The sequence below is a fragment of the Microcaecilia unicolor genome, chromosome 2 (genome assembly GCF_901765095.1).
Source record: "Microcaecilia unicolor chromosome 2, aMicUni1.1, whole genome shotgun sequence".
Lineage (NCBI taxonomy): Eukaryota > Metazoa > Chordata > Amphibia > Gymnophiona > Siphonopidae > Microcaecilia > Microcaecilia unicolor.
Window position 1 is genome coordinate 558,538,952 of NC_044032.1, and position 19,904 is coordinate 558,558,855.

The window sequence follows — 19,904 nt, forward strand, 5'->3', positions numbered from 1 at the left end:
TCGCCTCCTGGAGCTACTGGGGTTTGTGATAAATTATCCAAAGCCCCACCTTCTCCCAGTGCAGAAACTTGAATTCATAGGAGCTCTGCTGGATTCTCGGACGGCTCGCGCCTATCTCCCAGAGACGAGAGCCAACAACTTGTTGTCCCTCGTCTCGCGGGTTCGAGCGTCCCAGCAGATCACAGCTCGGCAGATGTTGAGATTGCTGGGCCACATGGCCTCCACAGTTCATGTGACTCCCATGGCCCGCCTACACATGAGATCTGCCCAATGGACCCTAGCTTCCCAGTGGTTTCAGGCTGCTGGGGATCTAGAAGACGTGATCCACCTGTCCACGAGTTTCTCAAATCCCTGTATTGGTGGACGATTTGGTCCAATTTGACTCTGGGACGTCCTTTCCAAATTCCTCAGCCACAAAAAGTGCTGACCACGGATGCGTCTCTCCTGGGGTGGGGAGCTCATGTCGATGGGCTTCACACCCAAGGAAGCTGGTCCCTCCAGGAACGCGATCTGCAGATCAATCTTCTGGAGTTACGAGCGGTCTGGAACGCTCTGAAGGCTTTCAGAGATCGGCTGTCCCACCAAATTATCCAAATTCAGACAGACAACCAGGTTGCCATGTATTACATCAACAAGCAGGGGGGCACCGGATCTCGCCCCCTGTGTCAGGAAGCCGTCAGCATGTGGCTCTGGGCTCGCCGTCACGGCATGGTGCTCCAAGCCACATATCTGGCAGGCGTAAACAACAGTCTGGCCGACAGGTTGAGCAGGATTATACAACCTCACGAGTGGTCGCTCAATTCCCGTGTAGTGCGACAGATCTTCCAGGTGTGGGACACCCCCTTGGTAGATCTCTTCGCATCTCGAGCCAACCACAAAGTCCCTCAGTTCTGTTCCAGGCTTCAGGCCCACAGCAGACTGGCATCGGATGCCTTCCTCCTGGACTGGGGGGAGGGTCTGCTGTATGCTTATCCTCCCATACCTCTGGTGGGGAAGACTTTGTTGAAACTCAAGCAAGACCGAGGCACCATGATTCTGATTGCTCCTTTTTGGCCGCATCAGATCTGGTTCCCTCTTCTTCTGGAGTTGTCCTCCAAAGAACCGTGGAGATTGGAGTGTTTTCCGACCCTCATCACACAGGACGAAGGGGCGCTTCTGCATCCCAACCTCCGGTCTCTGGCTCTCACGGCCTGGATGTTGAGAGCGTAGACTTTGCCTCTTTGGGTCTGTCAGAGGGTGTCTCCCGCATCTTGCTTGCTTCCAGAAAAGATTCCACTAAGAGGAGTTACTTCTTTCTATGGAGGAGGTTTGCCATCTGGTGTGACAGGAAGGCCCTAGATCCTCGCTCTTGTCCTACACAGACCCTGCTTGAATACCTTCTGCACTTGTCTGAGTCTGGTCTCAAGACCAACTCTGTCAGGGTTCACCTTAGTGCAATCAGTGCATACCATTACCGTGTGGAAGGTAAGCCGATCTCAGGACAGCCTTTAGTTGTTCGCTTCATGAGAGGTTTGCATTTGTCAAAGCCCCCTGTCAAACCTCCTACAGTGTCATGGGATCTCAATGTCGTTCTCACCCAGCTGATGAAACCTCCTTTTGAGCCACTGAATTCCTGCCATCTGAAGTACTTGACCTGGAAGGTCATTTTCTTGGTGGCAGTTACTTCAGCTCGTGGAGTCAGTGAGCTTCAGGCCCTGGTAGCCCAGGCCCCTTACACCAAATTTCATCATAACAGAGTAGTCCTCCGCACTCACCCTAAGTTCTTGCCAAAGGTTGTGTCGGAGTTCCATCTGAACCAGTCAATTGTCTTGCCAACATTTTTTCCCCGTCCTCATTCCTGCCCTGCTGAACGTCAGCTGCACACATTGGACTGCAAGAGAGCATTAGCCTTCTATCTGGAGCGGACACAGCCCAACAGACAGTCCGCCCAATTGTTTGTTTCTTTTGATCCCAACAGGAGGGGAGTGGCTGTAGGGAAACGCACCATATCCATTTGGCTAGCAGATTGCATTTCCTTCACTTACGCCCAAGCTGGGCTGACTCTTGAGGGTCATGTCACAGCTCATAGTGTTAGAGCCATGGCAGCGTCGGTGGCTCACTTGAAGTCAGCCACTGTAGAAGAAATTTGCAAGGCTCTGACGTGGTCATCAGTCCACACATTCACATCTCATTACTGCCTGCAGCAGGATACCCGACGCGACAGTCGGTTCGGGCAGTCAGTGCTTCAGAATCTGTTCGGGGTTTAGAATCCAACTCCACCCCCCTAGGCCCATGTTTATTCTGTTCCAGGCTGCACTCTCAGTTAGTTGGATAAATTGTTAGGTCAATCTCAGTTATGTCCTCGCCGTTGCGAGGCCCAATTGACCATGGTTGTTGTTTTGAGTGAGCCTGGGGGCTAGGGATACCCCATCAGTGAGAACAAGCAGCCTGCTTGTCCTCGGAGAAAGCGAATGCTACATACATGTAGAAGGTATTCTCCGAGGACAGCAGGCTGATTGTTCTCACAAACCCGCCCGCCTCCCCTTTGGAGTTGTGTCTTCCCTTGCTTTGTCTTGCTATATATGAGACTGGCCGGCACGAGCCGGTTTCGGGCGGGAAGACGGTTGTGCATGCGCGGTGCGCATTGGCGCGCAAGGGCTAGCAAAGGATTTTGCTAGTGAAGATTCCGATTGGAGGGGCTGCCGTGGACGTCACCCATCAGTGAGAACAATCAGCCTGCTGTCCTCGGAGAATACCTTCTACAGGTATGTAGCATTCGCTTTCTTCGAGGACAAGCAGGCTGCATTATTCTCACATGTGGATCGACGTCCGCGTGTGCCTGGGAACTGGCATTTTGCCATAACAAAGACAAAAAACTTTGCTAGAGTCTTCTGGCGCGTGTGTGCCAACTGACTTCCTGCTCACCGTGCGAGCGCGTACCTCAGTTACTTTTTTTCCCGTGACGAGGTGCAGCAGGTTCCTCCTGTGCTCCTCGTTCTGGCCCGGAAAAGAGTTTCTTCTGAAGCGAATTTTTCACAATTTTTTTCTATTTTTCTTTGTTTCTTTTTAAAAAAAAAAAAAATCTTAGATCCCTTTTAGATAAATCCTCGGTACTTTTTTTTCCCCCGTTTTAAAGTTTCCTTTCCTTTTCGACGAGGCTGATTTTCTCCTCTGTTTTGTGCCCTTTTTTAATGGCACAATTGAGTCTTTTGATTTCGCCGAAGCCATTTTTCCTTCCATGTCATCGAAGACACCCAGCAGCTTCAAACGTTATATTCGGTGCAACCGGACCATCTCAGGTGTATCCAGTGCCTTGGGCCTGAGCTTAACCCACCTACTTGTGCTCTGTGTCTTCGTATGAAGAAACGGACCCAGATAGCTTGAGAAGCCCAACGCAATAAACATTTTGGGGCTAGGTCTGGTCCTTTGACGTCGGCATCGACATTGGTACTGAGGTCGGCGGCATCAGTGTCAACATTGAGGGAAGCATTGACATCAGGAGCAGAGGTAATGGCTGCTGAGAGGTCAAGACACGCTGGGAGTTGTGAAGAGTCGAGTGGATCTCCACCTGTCTCGAGACCTCCTGCTGTGCAGCCCCCCCCCCCCCCCCCCAAGGACCATCGTCGGACCTGACCCCAAGGAGACGTGAGGATTCCTCGTCGTCCTCATCGACACCAAGGAGCCTCGGTGACAGGTATCGAGTGAAGGCGAAGAAGCACCGTCACAGATCTCCTTCGATACAAAGTGCCGGGAGCTCCGGGGCATCAAAAGATTCGGTACCTGAAGAGAGTCGGCGCCGAGAGGACCACTCCCCCTCCATACAGGAGGTGCTGATGCGTCGGCCTCTTGGCAACCCGGTACCTGCTCCTGAGCCTCAGCAGATTCTGCCATTGGTTGCTCCACCGGCCCCACAGCCTTTTCTGATGGCGGCTCTCAACGAGTGCATCCATGCCCTTCTTCCAGAACTTCTGAAAGGACTGCTGCGCCAGTCTGCTTCGGCATCGGGGGTGCTTGCACCTTCTGTGCCGTCTGCTGCAGCAGTGTCTGTCCCTTTACCTGTAGTGAGGGCCCCATCCTCGGTGTAGGCTGCCACCCAGGTCGACTCCCCTTTAACGTCGGTGGAGGAAACTTCACCACAGTCCATGCAGGCAGCGTCCTCTCAACATTATTTATTTATTTATTTGTTGTATTTGTATCCCACATTTTCCCACCTATTTGCAGGCTCAATGTGGCTTACATAGTACCGTGATGGCAATCGCCAATTCCGGTATGACAGATGCAGAGTGGCAGTGTGTTAACGTTCACGAGTGTGAAGACATTAGGTAATCAAAGAAGAAGAGAGAGGTTTTGTCCAGTTCTAGTATTAGTTTCATTGTGTAGCAGGGTTCAGGCGTTTAGGTTGGATCATTAGGGTATGCCTTCTTGAACAGGTTGGTTTGTAATGATTTCCGGAACCTTGTTAGGTCATGCAGTGTTTTCAAGACATTTGGTAGTGCGTTCCATAGTTGCGCGCTTATGTAGGAGAAGCTAGATGTGTATGTTGATTTATATTTTATACCTTTGCAGCTTGGATAATGGAGATTTAGGTATGTGCTTGCTGAACTTTTTGTGTTTCTAGCTGGTAAGTCTATGAGGTCTGCCATGTATACCGGGGTCTCGCCGTGAATAATTTTATGAACCAGGGTGCAGATTTTGAACGCAATTCATTCTTTGATTGGGAGCCAGTGCAGTTTTTCTCGTAGGGGTTTGGCGCTTTCGAATACCGTTTTTCCAAATATAAGTCTGGCTGCTGTGTTTTGGGCCGTTTGGAGTTTCTTAATGATTAGTTCTTTGTATCCCGCATAGATTCCATTGCAGTAGTCTAGGTGACTTAGTACCATTGATTGTAATAGGTTACGGAATATTTCCCTCGGGAAGAAGGATTTTACTCGTTTTGAGTTTCCACATTGAGTGGAACATTTTCTTTGATGTAGTTTTCGCTTGGCTTTCTAGCATTGGGTTTTGGTCGATTGTAACTCTGAGAATTTTCAGGTTGTCTGAAACAGGAAGGGTGTAATCAGGAGTGTTTATATTGGTGGGTTTGTGCCTGTTGTATTGAGATGAGAGGATGAGACAATGTGTTTTTTCTGCGTTGTTTTAGTTGAAATGCATCCGCCCATGAGTTCATGATTTGCAGGCTGAGTTTGATTTCGTTGGTGATTTCTGTTAGATCGTGTTTGTGTGGGATGTATATTGTGACATCATCTGCGTAGATGTAGGGGTTGAGACCATGGTTGGATAAGGATTTGTTTTCGTTACATTTGTACCCCGCGCTTTCCCACTCATGGCAGGCTCAATGCGGCTTACATGGGGCAATGGAGGGATAAGTGACTTGCCCAGAGTCACAAGGAGCTGTCTGTGCCTGAAGTGGGAATCGAACTCAGTTCCTCAGTTCCCCAGGACCAAAGTCCACCAACTTAACCACTAGGCCACTCCTCCACTTTGTCTAGTGGAGTCATCATTAGGTTGAAAAGGGTCGGTGATAGCAGTGATCCTTGTGGTACTCCACATTCTGGTTTCCATGGTGCTGATATGTTCGAGTTTGATATCACTTGGTATGTTCTAGTGGTTAGGAAACCTTTGATCTAGCTGAGCACGTTTCCACCAATCCCAAAGTATTCTAGGATGTTTAGCAATATATTGTGGTTTACCATGTCGAACGCACTAGACATGTTGAATTGTAGGAGAAGTATGCTTTTGCCAGTTGCAATTTTTTGTTTGAATTTGGTTAGGAGAGTAATTAGCACTGTTTCAGTGCTGTGGCTGGAGCGAAATCCTGATTCTGATTTGTTTAAATAGTCGGTAAGTTGCTTGGCTGCCATGCTTTCCAACAGTTTGACTACCAGAGGGATAGATGCTACCGGGCAGTAGTTGGTGATTTAATTTGCTTTTTTTTTGTGTGTCTTTAGGTATGTGGGTGAGTAGTATGTTGCCTTTATCCTTAGGGAAGAGTCCATGTTGCAGCATGTGATTTAGGTGGAACCTGAGGTCTGTTCTAAAGGGGTGGATTTTATCAGGTAGTTGGGGCAGGTGTCCAATTTACAGTTAGTCTTGGCAAACCTGTTAATCGCTTGATTGACTATTTCATCAGTAAGGAGAGCGAAGTTTGTCCAGATTCGGTCTGCTGGGTATTCACCGTGGGTTGGGTCCAGACACTCAATAAATTTTTCGATGTCGGTGTTGTTCTGTGGTAACGTATTGCACAGGTTTATAATTTTCTCGTTAAAATATTTGGCAAGTTCATCTGCAGATGGGGTGTCTGTGTTGGTTGTGGTAACCAATGTGATTTCTAGTAATTTGTTCACAAGTTGATATAATTTGTTCGTGTCTTTGTAATCTGGTCCTATTTTGGTTTTGTAATATGACCTTTTAGTTTGTCTTATTGCATATTTGTATTTTCTTTGGATTAGTTTCCATGCGTTGAGAGTGTGTACATCTTTTATTTTTTCCCATGCTCGTTCAAGTTTCCTAGTTTGTGTTTTTAATTTTTACAAATCTTCAGTATACCATGGTATCGTGTTATGTCTGCATGCGGTTCTTGTTTGTAGTGGTGTTATTTTGTCTAATATTCTTCTGCATCTGTTATACCAATCTAGGAGGTAGTGTATCGAGTCCGTTTGTGCTGTCCATGCGTTATTGTAGATCTGTTGCCAGAATATTTCAGAGTCTATTTGACCTCTCGTGGTGTAAGTTATGTGTTCTTGTGTACGGTGCGAACCTATTTTCCGCCATTGTAGGGATAGGTTTAATTTGTAATGGTCTAACCATGGTGTGTCTATCCATTTTGTGTCTGATAGTATTTGGTTCTGGTCTGTGGACAGTTTGTGTGTAATAACGTCAAGTGTGTGCCCTTTGACATGGGTAGCTTGCATATGTGGCCATTTAAGGCCCCATAGTTGGAGGAATTCCTTGCATTCTCATGCATTGGAGGAGTAAGGGTCTTCTAGGTGAAGATTGATGTCACCTAGTATAAGTAAATTGGAGTTAGATACGCATGTGTTTGATATGAAATCCATGAAGTGTGATTGACATTCGTTCCAGTTGCCTGGTTGTCTGTAAAACAAGACACAGTTTAGGTGGTCAAGCAGGGTTGTATGATGGATTCTGATTGAGGCTATTTCCAGTTGGGGTGTTAAGGATTCGGCTACTGTTAATGCGGTGAAGTGGGATCTATGGATTAGAGCTATGTCTCCGCCTCTTTTTCCTTTCCTGGTCCAGTGGGTAATTTTGTAACCTGTGGGGCAAAGATCTAGAATTATGGGGTCATTTTGATCGTGGATCCAAGTTTCATTGATGAATAATAGATCGTGGTTGTATGCCATGATCCAGTCTGTTGTTATTGTTGATTTATTAACTACAGATCTGGCGTTGATGTATCCCACTTGAATTATTTGGTAGGGGTCGACGGTGTTCGGTGTTCCGTAAGGGAAGTGCTTTCCAAAACTGAAGAGGAGCATTCGTGGGAGTCAGAGGAGGATCCCAGATACTTTTTCTCCGATGAGTCTTTTGGGATTTCCTCTGACCCTTCCCCTCCACCTGAAAGGAGACTGTCTCCTCCTGAGAGTCTCTCTTTTACATCTTTTGTCCGGGAAATGGCTACTGCTGTTCCATTCCCTATGGAGGTGGAGGATGAGCCCAGGGCTGAGATGCTCGAGATCCTGGATTATCCCTCTCCACCTAAGGAGGCTGTGACGGCTCCTTTGCATAAGATACTCAAGGAAGTCCTTATGCGAAACTGGTCATTCCCTCTGTCTGCTCCCGTGATCCCGAAGAAGACTGATTCCCAGTATCGGATCCACGGTGAACCTGGGTTGATGAGGTCTCAGTTACCACACAATTCCATGTTGGTGGACTCCGCCCTCAAAAGAGCCAAGCGTACTAGGGACTATGCCTCAGCGCCCCCGGGCAGATAGACCTTGGACTCTTTTGGGAGAAAAACATATCAGGCCGCTATTCTCGCTGCCCATATCCAGTCTTACCAGCTCTACACGAGTGTTCACTTGCAGAACTCGGTGAGGCAGCTGTCTATCTTGGTCGATGCCCTCCCTCCGGAGCAGGCCGAGGCTTTTCACCAGGTGGTCAGGCAGCAGAAGGCGTGTTGTAAATTCCTGGCCAGGGGCGCTTACGATACTTTTGATGTGGCAACCAGAATCGCTACTCAGGGTATAGCGAAGTGCAGACTCTCATGGCTGTGTGTCTCTGACCTGGATCATTCTTTCCAGCAGCGGATGGCGGATGTACCTTGCCGGGGGGATAACCTTTTCAGAGAGAAGGTGGAAGATCTGGTTGACCAGATCAAGAAGCACAATGATGCCATGGCTTCTCTCTCCCACCGGGCGCTTTCTGATACAGCCTCCTTGTTATTCCTGACATGAGCCCTTGAGCCCCGGCCGAGGCCTAGTATAGGATTTAGGCTTACACACCACCCCAGCCACCAAACCCCGCACACTCACAGCAGCCAACAGGCACCACCAGAAGGGGATAATAGAGCATTCAGGCAGGCCTCACGGCCGATCAGGAGCCTACTCACCCAGAGACCAAGCAAGCGGGCCTCATGGCCGACCGGGAACTGAGTCACACTCTAGGAAGGGAGAAAGAATAAAAAGGGTTCCACACGGAACTGGGCCACAAGCAGCGCACACAGAGCAGAGTAGAGTCACAAAGGAAAGGGTGAGAGGCAGAAGCTTCTAAAGGTATACGAGGCTATGCCACAGGCGAACAAGAATACAGGAAGTCCCAAAAGGAAACACTCTAGGCTTATACAACGCAGCACTCAAGGAAAAAGGAAACCTACTATAGGAATACACTCTAGGCTGAACCATTCAGCACACAAGGGAACTAAGCTGTACCTACAGCAAACAACAATACAGGGAGTCCCCACAAGGTAATACACTAGGCTGACTATACAGCATACAAAGGGAAAGGGAGAACTACCTAAGGAATACACACTAGGCTGAACCATTCAGCACACAAGGGAACTAGGCTGTACCTACAGCATACAATGTTACAGTGAGCCCCCACAAGGGAATACAGTAGGCTGACTATACAGCATACAAAGGGAAAGGGAGAACTACCTAAGGAATACACAAAGCTGACCCCACAACACCCCAAGGGAAAAAGGGAACTGCTAAAGGAATAAACAGAACAGTGCTACTCAGCAGACCAGGGAAAAAGGGGAGAGATAAGCAAACAGGGGAAGCTGCCTAAACACACACAGACCAGCAAAGGCACGCTGCACCCTGAACACAGGAGACAGCTACAGCAAACTAAGAGAACTAAAAGAAACAAACGAGCAAAATACAAGGACAGGGGAAGGCAGAACCGCAAGGAGCAGAGCAGAAGCTCAACACAACAATGGAAACACCAAGGGAGAGAAAGTTAAACAAACAAACTGAAACAACTTAAGGCACAAGCTTACCCAGAGAATACTACCTTAGAGTAGGAGAAAGCAAACCAGGTGTGGGGAGTGAGGCAATCAGGCTCATGCTTGGAATACCCAGCACACACACACACACACAATAAGCAAGCATGAGGAGAAAGGCTAAACTCCAACATGAACATAAGCGCAGGCTTCAAAGCAATCAGAACATTCAGCGCCAAAGCAATGATTGCAGGGGAAAGGCAGACTTAAATGGATCAGGCTTCTGACGTCTGCTGGCTCAGCCCCTGACAAGCCAATCAGGAGTGAGTCCCCAGAATTCCCCTGCCTGTCCAGCAGAATCATAACACTCCTCAACTAGGAGGTTTTTTTTTGGGGGGGGGCGGAATGCTCCCTATTCCTATGCCAGGCGTAGGTACACTCCGGCGTCCCGATAACCTAGTCAGGTTCAGCCCCAGCGCGCTCGTTCTCGTCAACAGCGTGCGCCTAAGGCCCCTGCTGCTACCCTGCAAAAGCAAGGGATGGGCTTTTGACTGGCTCCAGCAAAGCATAGTCACACTAAAAGTGTCCGTGCCAGATGACTTGCCAGTTGGGGGGAGGTTAATGTTTTTTCACCAAAGGTGACCTCTCATAACCTCCAACTGGTGGGTTCTTCAAATAGTCCAGTTAGGATACACCCTCAATCTGGAATCCAAACCTCCAAATTGCCCACCGGGAGCTCATTCATACAGCTCCCAGCAAAGGCAGAGGAACTCTCCGCCCTTCTAAAGGCCCATGTGGTCGAACCCGTTCCACCAGGGGAATAAGGGCTGGGATTCTATTCTAGGTACTTCCTTGTGCAAAAGAAAACAGGGGGGGATGCATCTCATCCTAGACCTAAGGGCCCTGAACAAATTCCTAGTCCGAGAAAAGTTAGGTTGGTTTCCCTGGGCACGCTTCTTCCCATGATTCAAGAAAATGATTGGCTATGCTCTCTGGACTTAAAATGGTACTTACACACACATCTCGATACTTCCAACTCACAGGAAATACCTTCGATTTCGGCTGGGAACACAGCACTTTCACTACTGTGTACTTCCCTTTCATCTAGCGTCTGCGCCCAGAGTGTTTACAAAGTTTCTAGCAGTAGTCGCAACGTCGCTACGCAGTCTGGGAGTTCATGTGTTTCCTTATCTTGACGATTGGCTGGTAAAGAGCACCTCGGAGGACGGCGCTCTGGAGTCCATGCAGATGACTATTCAAGTGCTAGAGCTACTGGGGTTTGTAAGTCCCATCTCGCTCCTCTTCAGAAATTGGAGTTCATTGGAGCACTACTGGACACGAAGACAGCTCATGCTTATCTCCCCGACTCAAGGGCAGACAACCTCATGTCCCTGGTGTCCACAGTTCGAGCGTCTCAGCAGGTCACAGCTCGGCAGATTGAGACTTTTGGGGCACATGGCCTCCACAGTTTACGTAACACCCATGGCACGTCTTCATATGAGATCAGCTCAACGGACTCTAGCTTTCCAGTGGTATCAAGCTGCAGGGAATCTAGAAGATGTGATCCAACTGTCCACCGACTTTCGGAATTCTCTTTAGTGATGGACAGTCCGATCCAATTTGACCACGGGACGATCATTTCAAATTCCTCAGCCACAAAAAGTGCTGACGACAGATGCATCCCTCCTGGGGTGGGGAGCTCATGTAGATTGGCTTCACACTCAGGGAAGCCTGGTCCTTCCAGGAAACAGGTCTTCAGATCAACCCCCTGGAACTCCTAGTGATCTGGAACGCTCTGAAGGCTTTCAGAGATCGGCTGTCTAACCAAATCATCTTAATTCAAACAAACAATGAGGTTGTGATGTACTACACCAACAAGTGGGGGGGGGGGGCACTGGATCTCGCCCTCTGTGGCAGGAAGCCATCCAGATGTGGCTTTAGGAACGCTGTCATGGCATGTTTCTCAAAGCCATTTATCTGGCGGGTGTAAACAACGGTCTGGCCGACAGGCTGAGCCAGATAATGCAACCTCACGAGTGGTTACTGAATATGGGCATAACCCGCAAGATCGTCCGAGCTAGGGCACCTCCTTGGTGAATCTTTTTGCCACTCAAATCAATCACAAGGTCCCTCAGTTCTGTTCCAGGCTTCATGCCTACGTCAGGCTAGTGTCAGATGCCTTTCTCCTACATTGGGGAACAGGCCTTCTGTATGCTCGTATCCTCCCATACCTCTACTTGTACCTACCTCTACCTATACTTCTGAGCATATTCAGCTGCTCTTGCTGTGAAGAACTCTTGTGGTTCAATTCATCTGTAAACCAAACCATTAACTTCTTGTGAGTTTGTTTTCCTTCTAGTAGGGAAGACTTTGCTGAAACTCAAGGAAGACCATGATTCTAATTGCACCCTTCTGGCCATGTCAGATTTGGTTCCCTCTTCTTCTGGAGTTGTCCTCCGAGGAACCGTGGAGATTGGAGTGTTTTCCAACCCTGATCTCTCAGAACGAGGGGTCGCTTCTACATCCCAACCTCCAGTCTCTGGATCTCACGGCCTGGATGTTGAGAACTTAGAATTCGCCTCCTTGGGTCTTTCAGAGGATGTGTCCCGAATCTTGTTTGCTTCCAGGAAAGAGTCCACAAAGAGGTGTTACTCTTTCAAATGGAGGAAGTTTGCCATCTGGTGTGACAGCAAGGCCCTAGATCCTCTCTCTTGTCCTACACAGACCCTGCTTGAATACCTTCTACACTTGTCAGAGTCTGGTCTCAAGACCAACTCCATAAGGGTTCACCTCAGCTCAATTAGTGCTTATCATCGACGTGTAGAAGGTAAGTCTATCTCTGGACAGCCTTTAGTTTTTCACTTCATGAGAGGTTTGCTTTTGTCAAAGCCCCCAGTCAAACCTCCACCGGTGTCATGGGATCTCAATGTCGTTCTCATCCAGCTGATGAAAGCTCCTTTTGAGCCACTGAATTCCTGCCATCTGAAGTACTTGACCTGGAAGGTCATTTTCTTTGTGGCTGTTACTTCAGCTCATAGTGCCAGTGAGCTTCAGGCCTTAATAGTGGATGCACCTTATACTAAGTTTCATCTCAACAGTGCATTCCTCAGCACACACCCTAGGTTCCTGCCGAAGGTGGTGTCGGAGTTCCATGTGAACCAGTCAATTGTCTTGCCAACATTTTTCCCCGTCTTCATGCCTACCCTGGCGAAAGCAGCTTGCACACCTTGGACTGCAAGAGAGCATTGGCCTTTTACGTGGAGCGGTCAAAGCCCTTCAGACAGTCTGCCTAGTTGTTTGTTGCTTTAAATCCCAACAGGAGGGGAATCGCCATTGGAAAACGCACAATCTCCATTTGGCTAACATTTTGCATTTCCTTCACTTATGCCCAAGCTGGGCTGGCTTTGGAGGGCCATGTCACGGCTCATAATGTCAGAGCCATGGCTGCGCCAGTGGCTCACTTAAAGTCAGCCTCCATTGAAGAGATTTGCAAGGCTGCAACGTGGTCTTCAGTCCACATATTCACCTTTCATTACTGTCTTGTACAGGATACCCGACGCGACAGTCGGTTTGGGCAGTCAGTGCTGCAGAATCTGTTTGGGGTTTAAAATCCAACTCCCCCCCCCCCCCCCCCCCAGGCCCGTTTTATTCTGTTCCAGGCTGCACTCCTAGCTAGCTGTATATAGTTTTCAGGACAACCTACGTTATGTCCTCTCCATTGCGAGGCCCAGTTGACCAATGTTTATTGTTTTGGGTGAGCCTGGATGCTAGGGATACACCATGTGTGAGAATAATGTAGCCTGCTTGTCATCGGAGAAAGCAAAGATACTTGTAGCAGGTATTCTCCGAGGACAGCAGGCTGATTATTCTCACGCCACCCACCTCCTCTTGGAGTTGTTAATTGTTATGCTTTTAGACTTAACTGAGGTACACGCTCGCGCAGCGGTCAGGATGTTAGTCCGCGCATGCTCACTGCACGCACAGCAGAAGACTCTAGCAAAGATTTTTGTCTTTGCTATGGCAAAATGCCGGTTCCTGGGCCGACGTGGACATCAACCCACATGTGAGAATAATCAGCCTGCTGTCCTCGGAGAATACCTGCTACAGGTAAGTATCTTCGCTTTACTGTTGTAGGAAGGGCCTTTGATATTGCACATCCAGTAACATGATGATACTTGTGGCTTCTTGAACAATGTAGCTAAAAAGCTTTTCACACTTGTTCATTGGTTCTCATATCTTTCTCTTCTGAATCAGCGAATTTTAGAGCTGTACAAAGTCACAATGCCTATCAAAAATGGCTTTTAATATTAGGGGGAGGTCAAGATACTTCTAAGCTGTACATGTGATTTGCTAAATTAAATTAAGAGTCACACTAATGGGTCATGTAGAAAAGATGAAAGGCTGTATTTTTGCTTCTACTTTTCCTGGTTGAATGTTCAGTAGGTCTGCATTTTACAAGGTTTCTAGCTATCAATACTTCATTATGGAAAAACAGTACCTTTCTTTTTGATTTCTCAGGTTGATGAATGAACAGTTACAGCGGTCTCTAGAAGACGCTCAACACCGCCTTTCTGTAAAAAAGGATGAGCTTCAGTTATCCCAGGAACAAATTGTTACTCTAGAAAATAGGATAGGTATGCATTATTTATTTGTTTAGTTTAATAGCTGAAGAAAAACAAACTCACAAGAAGTTAATGGTTTGGTTTACAGATGAATTGAACCACAATAGTTCTTCACAGCAAGAGGAGCTGAATATGCTCAGAAGTACAGTATCTGTCCTGGATAAAGAAAAGGATGTTCTTCAGGAGACTGTAGATGATAAGACAGAAAGGATTGCATGTTTAGATGATAATCTTTCTAACAAGGTAGGAAAAATGTTCTTTCTCTTAAGGATCATATTGATTATTCTTGGAACCTAGTAAAGGCCTGGAAATAGCAACAATACAATAGTAAACTATGGGCTATTATCAGCCTCATCTTGAGGGTTAAAGCACAGCATCTATCACAAACCCAATAATTTCTGTGCCGCTATAAGGCCAAAGAATGTTATTTTTTTCATAGGAAGAGAATAATTTATTTGTAACATTTGTATAGTGACATATACAGTAAGTACAAAATGCATCTTATAAAATTACACTGTATATTCTTTTTACGACTTTGTAATTCTTTTTTTTTTATTGTTACTATGTAAGCCGCATTGAGCCTGCCATGTGTGGGAAAGCGCAGGGTACAAATGTAATAAGTAAATAAATAAATAAACACCATTCGTACAGGTATGCAGAATGACAAGAATGTGCCTACTTATATGTCACTCTTAGTGAGGTGAAGTTTAGGCAGAGTATGGGCAAAGTTGCAATTTATGTGCATACTTTATAAAATATGTGCATACCTTTACACCTGCTCTGAAGCTGGTGTAAATGTATGTGGGCTCATTTTTACTGGTGATTTCTGCAGGAAAAGACCCATAGTTGCCTATTTGCCCTTCACAGATAGGTGACTTGTCCTCAGCAGTTCATTTTCCTAAATCTCATTACAGACTTCCTCTGTCCTCCCACCTTGTGACCCCAAGTACCGTCTTTTCTCCGAGGACAAGCAGGCTGCTTGTTCTCACATGTGGGTCGATGTCCGCGTCGGCCCAGGAATTGGCATTTTGCAAGCAAAATAATGAAAACGTTTTGCCAGAGTCTTCACCGGCCCATGCGTGGACGGATTTCCCGCCCGTCGCGTGAGCACTTCTCTTCAGTTAAGGTTCGGCAGCGTTCGTTTCTGCTCTTCAGGCCCAGGAAGAGTCTTCACTGTTTGCGAGTTTGTTCGCTTATCTTTATTTAATTTTTTTTCTTTCAAGATAAAAAAAAAATAATAAAGGTTCCCGTAGTTTCCTTTTAGTTTTTTCACCTGTTTCAAGTTTTCTTTCTTTTTTGTCATGGTCGGCCTTTAGGCCGCACGATCGGGTTCTCCCTGTTTCTCTTTTGTGCCTTTTTTCTGTTTTTTAGGCACAATCGTGTCTTTTGATTTCGTTGAAGCCGTTTTTCCTTCCTTGTCATCGAAGACTCCCAGCGACTTCAAGTGTTGTACTCGGTGCAACCAGACTATCTCAGGTACTGATACCCACGCCTGGTGTATTCAGTGCCTTGGGCCCAACCATAGCCCAGCCGTGTGTAGTCTGTGTCTTCGTATGAAGAAACGGACCCAAGTGTCACAAGAGGCCCAACAATAAAAAGTTTTTGGGGCTCAATCCAGTCCTTCGACGTCGGTACCGAGGTCTGCGGCATCGACGTCGGGGAAGAGAGGTAATGTCTGCTATAAGACCAACTCGTGCTGGGAGCAGTGAGGCGTCGAGTGGGTCTCCACCTGCCTCGCGGCCTCCTGTTATGCAGGCCCCCCAGGACCGGCCTTTGTCGGACCTGATCCCGAGGAGGCGTGAGATATCCACATCTTCCTCATCGATACCGAGGAGTCTCAATGACGGGTGTCGAGTGAAGGCTAAGTAGCACAGTCATCGTTCTCCTTCAACGCACGGTACCGGGAGCTCCGGGACGTTGAGAGAGTCAGCACCCGAGAAATGTCGGCACCGAGAGGATCGCTCCCCCTCTATACAGGAGGTGCCAATGCGTCGGTCTCGTAGCAGCCCGATGCCTGCTCCCGAGCCTCCACGGATTCTGACGCCACCTGCCCACCGACCCCGCAGCCTTCTCCAATAGTGGCTGTCGACGAGCGCATCCGGGCCTTATTTCCAGAACTTCTGGAGGGACTGCTACATCAGTCAGCTTCGGTGTTGGGAGTGCTTGCGCCTTCTGTACCATCCTCTGCAGCGGTGTCTGGCCCTTTATCTGTGGTGAGGTGACGTCTTCTGCCACCCAGGTTGACTCCCCTTCGACATCGGTGGAGTGAGCTTCGCCGCAGTCGGACAGGGCATCGACCTCTCAACATAGAGGACATTATTCCTCGGCGTCGAGGCAGGTCCAGTGTCGAAGCACCCTACCTCAGGTTTTATCTGACACTGAGCAGGAGTGTTCGTGGGAGTCAGATGAGGATCCCAGATACTTCTCTTCTGATGAGGCCTTTGGGATTCCCTCTGATCCTTCCTCTCCGCTAGAAAGGAGACTGTCTCCACCAGAGAGTCTGTCCTTTTCCTCTTTTGTCCAGGAAATGGCTATGGCTATTCCCTTCCCTGTGGAGGTTGAGGATGAGCCCAGGACTGAGATGCTCGAGGTCTTGGATTATTCTTCTCCACCTAAAGAGGCTGTCACAGTTCCTCTGCATAAGGTACTGAAGGAAGTCCTTGTGCAAAACTGGTCAGCCCCTCTGTCTGGTCCCATGGTCCCGAAGAAAGCTGAATCCCAGTATCGGATACACGGTGAACCTGGGTTAATGAGGTCTCAGTTACCCCACAATTCCATGGTGGTGGACTCTGCCCTCAAGAGAGCCAAGAGTACTAGAGCCTATGCTTCGGCGCCCCCAGGCAGAGAAGCTAGGACTCTTGATTCTTTTGGGAGGAAGACATATCAGGCCGCTATGCTCGCTGCCAAGATCCAGTCATACCACCTCTTCATGAGCGTATACGTGTGGGACTCGATATGTCAACAGACCAGCTTGGTTGATGCACACCCTACAGAGCAGGCTGAGCCTTTTCACCAGGTGGTCAGGCAGCAGAAGGCATGTCACAAGTTCATGGCCAGGGGTACTTTTGACACTTTTGATGTGGCATCCAGAATCGCTGCTTAAGGTATAGTGATGCGCGGACTCTCATGGCTGCATGTCTCTGACCTAGATCATTCTGTCCAGCAGTGGATGGCGGATGTTCCTTGCCAGGGGACAATCTTTTTGGAGAAAAAGTAGAGGATCTAGTTGATCAAATCAAGAAGCATAATGATGCTATGGATTCTCTCTCCTACCAGTCGCCTTCTGCTACTGCCTCCTCATCTAGGAGGATTTTTTTGGAGGGAGGAGGAGTGCTCCCTATACCTACTCTAGGCGTAGGTACACTCCTTCTCGGCAGCCTACCCAGGCACAACCCCAGCGCGCTCGTTCTCATCAACAGCGTGCGACTAAGGCCCATTCTGCTCCCCAGCAAAAGCGAGGGTCGGGCTTTTGACTGGCTCTAGTTCAGCATAGCCTCAGTAAAAATGTCCATTCCGGACGACTTACCGGTAGGGGGGAGGTTAATGTTTTTTCACCAGAGGTGGCTTCTTATAACCTCTGACCGGTGGGTTCTTCAAATAGTCCGGTTAGGATACACTCTCAATCTGGAATCCGAACTTCCAAATTGCCCACCGAGAGCTCAATCTTACAGTTTCCAGCACAAGCAGGTACTTGCAGAGGAACTCTCCGCCCTTCTAAAGGCCAGTGTGGTCGAACCCTTTCCACCAGGGGAAGAAGGACTGGGATTCTATTTCAGGTACTTCCTTGTGCAAAAGAAAACGGGGGATGCGTCCCATCCTAGATCTAAAGGGCCTGAACAAATTTCTAGTTCGAGAAAAGTTCAAGATGGTTTCCCTGGGCACCCTTCTTCCCATGATTGAAGAGAACGATTGGCTATGCTGTCTGGACTTAAAGGATGCTTATACACACATCTCGATACTTCCAGCTCACAGGAAGTACCTTCGATTTCGGTTGGGAACTCAGCACTTTCAGTACTGTGTGCTGCCTTTTGGTCTGGCATCTGCACCCAGAATATTCACCAAGTGTCTAGTAGTAGTCGCAGCGTCGCTGCGCAGACTGGGATTGCATGTGTTCCCTTATCTCGATGATTGGCTGGTGAAGAGCACCTCGAAGGCAAGCGCTCAGCAGTCCATGCGAATGACTATTCAGGTGTTAGAACTACCCAAGTCCCATCTCACTGCAGTCCAAAAATTGGAATTCATTGGAGCCCTGTTGAACACAAAGATAGTAAGAGCTTATCTTCCCGAGGCAAGGGCAGACCACCTCCTGTCCCTGGTGTCCATAGCTCGAGCGTCTCAACAGGTCATGGCTCGGCAGATGTTGAGGCTTCTGGACCACATGGCATCCACAGTTCATGTGACTCCCATGGCATGCCTACACATGAGATCGGCTCAATGGACCCTAGCTTCCCAGTGGTACCAAGCTGTGGGGAGTCTAGAGGATGTAATCTGACTGTCCACCGACTTTTGGAATTCTCTTCAGTGGTGGACGATTCAATCCAATTTGACCGTGGGACATCCATTCCAAATTCCTCAGCCACAAAAACTGCTGACGATGGATGCATCCATTCTGTGCTGGGGAGCTCATGTAGATGGGCTTCACACTCAAGGAAAAAGGTCTTCAAATCAATCTCCTGGAATTGCGAGCGATCTGGAACGCTCTAAAGGCTTTCAGAGATTGGCTGTCCAACCAAATTATATTGATTCAGACAGACAATCAGGTTGCCATGTACTACATCAACAAACAGGGGGGCACCGGATCTCGCCCTCTGTGTCAGGAAGCCGTCCAGATGTGGCTTTGGGCTCGCCGTCACGGCATGTTTCTCCAAGCCACTTATCTGGCAGGCGTAAACAACAGTCTGGCCGACAGGTTGAGCAGGATAATGCAACCTCATGAGTGGTCACTGAACATGGGCGTAGTCTGCAAGGTCTTCCGAGTGTGGGGCACCCCCTCAGTTGATCTTTTTGCCACTCAAATCAATCACAGGGTCCCTCAGTTCTGTTCCAGGCTTTAGGACCACGACAGACTAGCATCAGATGCCTTTATTCTACATTGGGGGGCAGGTCTTCTGTATGCATGTCCTCCAATACCTCTGGTGGGGAGGACTTTGCTGAAGCTCAACAAGACTGAGGAACCATGATCCTGATTGCATTCTTCTGGCCGCGTCAGATTTGGTTCCCTCTTCTTCTGGAGTTGTCCTCCGAAAAACCATGGAGATTGTTTTACAACCCTCATCACTCAGAACGAGGGGTCGCTTCTGCATCCCAACCTCCAGTCTCTGGCTCTCATGGCCTGGATGTTGAGAGCTTAGAATTTGCCTCCTTGGGTCTTTCAGAGGGCGTCTCCCGAGTCTTGCTTCCAGGAAAGATTCCATGAAGAGGTCTTACTCTTTCAAATGGAGGAGGTTTGCTGTCTGCTGTGACAGCAAGGCCCTAGATCCTGTTTCTTGTCCTACAGAGACCCTGCTTGAATACCTTCTACACTTATCAGAGTCTGGTCTCAAGACCAACTCCATAAAAGTTCACCTTAGTGCGATTAGTGCTTATCATTGCAGTGTAGAAGGTAAGCCTATCTCTGGACAGCCTTTTGTTGTTCGCTTCATGAGAGGTTTGCTTTTGTCAAAGCTCCCGGTCAAACCTCCACTGGTGTCATGGGATCTTAACGTCGTTCTCACCCAGCTGATGAAAGCTCCTTTTGAGCCACTGAATTCCTGCCATCTGAAGTATTTGACCTGGAAGGTCGTTTTCTTGGTGGCTGTTTTATTATTATTATTACATTTGTACCCCGCGCTTTCCCACATAATGCAGGCTCAATGTGGCTTACATAGTAATTTGAAATACAAAGTTAATAGAATTTTACTTCA

General features: G+C 48.2%; 1 protein-coding gene across 1 annotated transcript in view; it reads left to right on the forward strand.

Annotated features, from left to right (window-relative positions):
• CEP135 (centrosomal protein 135) overlaps positions 1-19,904 on the forward strand; it is a 445,305-nt gene that overhangs the window by 304,627 nt on the left and 120,774 nt on the right. The window contains exons 15-16 of the mRNA XM_030191406.1: positions 13,898-14,013; positions 14,090-14,244. Of these exons, the coding sequence (XP_030047266.1) occupies positions 13,898-14,013; positions 14,090-14,244 (271 nt within the window). The remainder of the gene's footprint in view (positions 1-13,897; positions 14,014-14,089; positions 14,245-19,904) is intronic.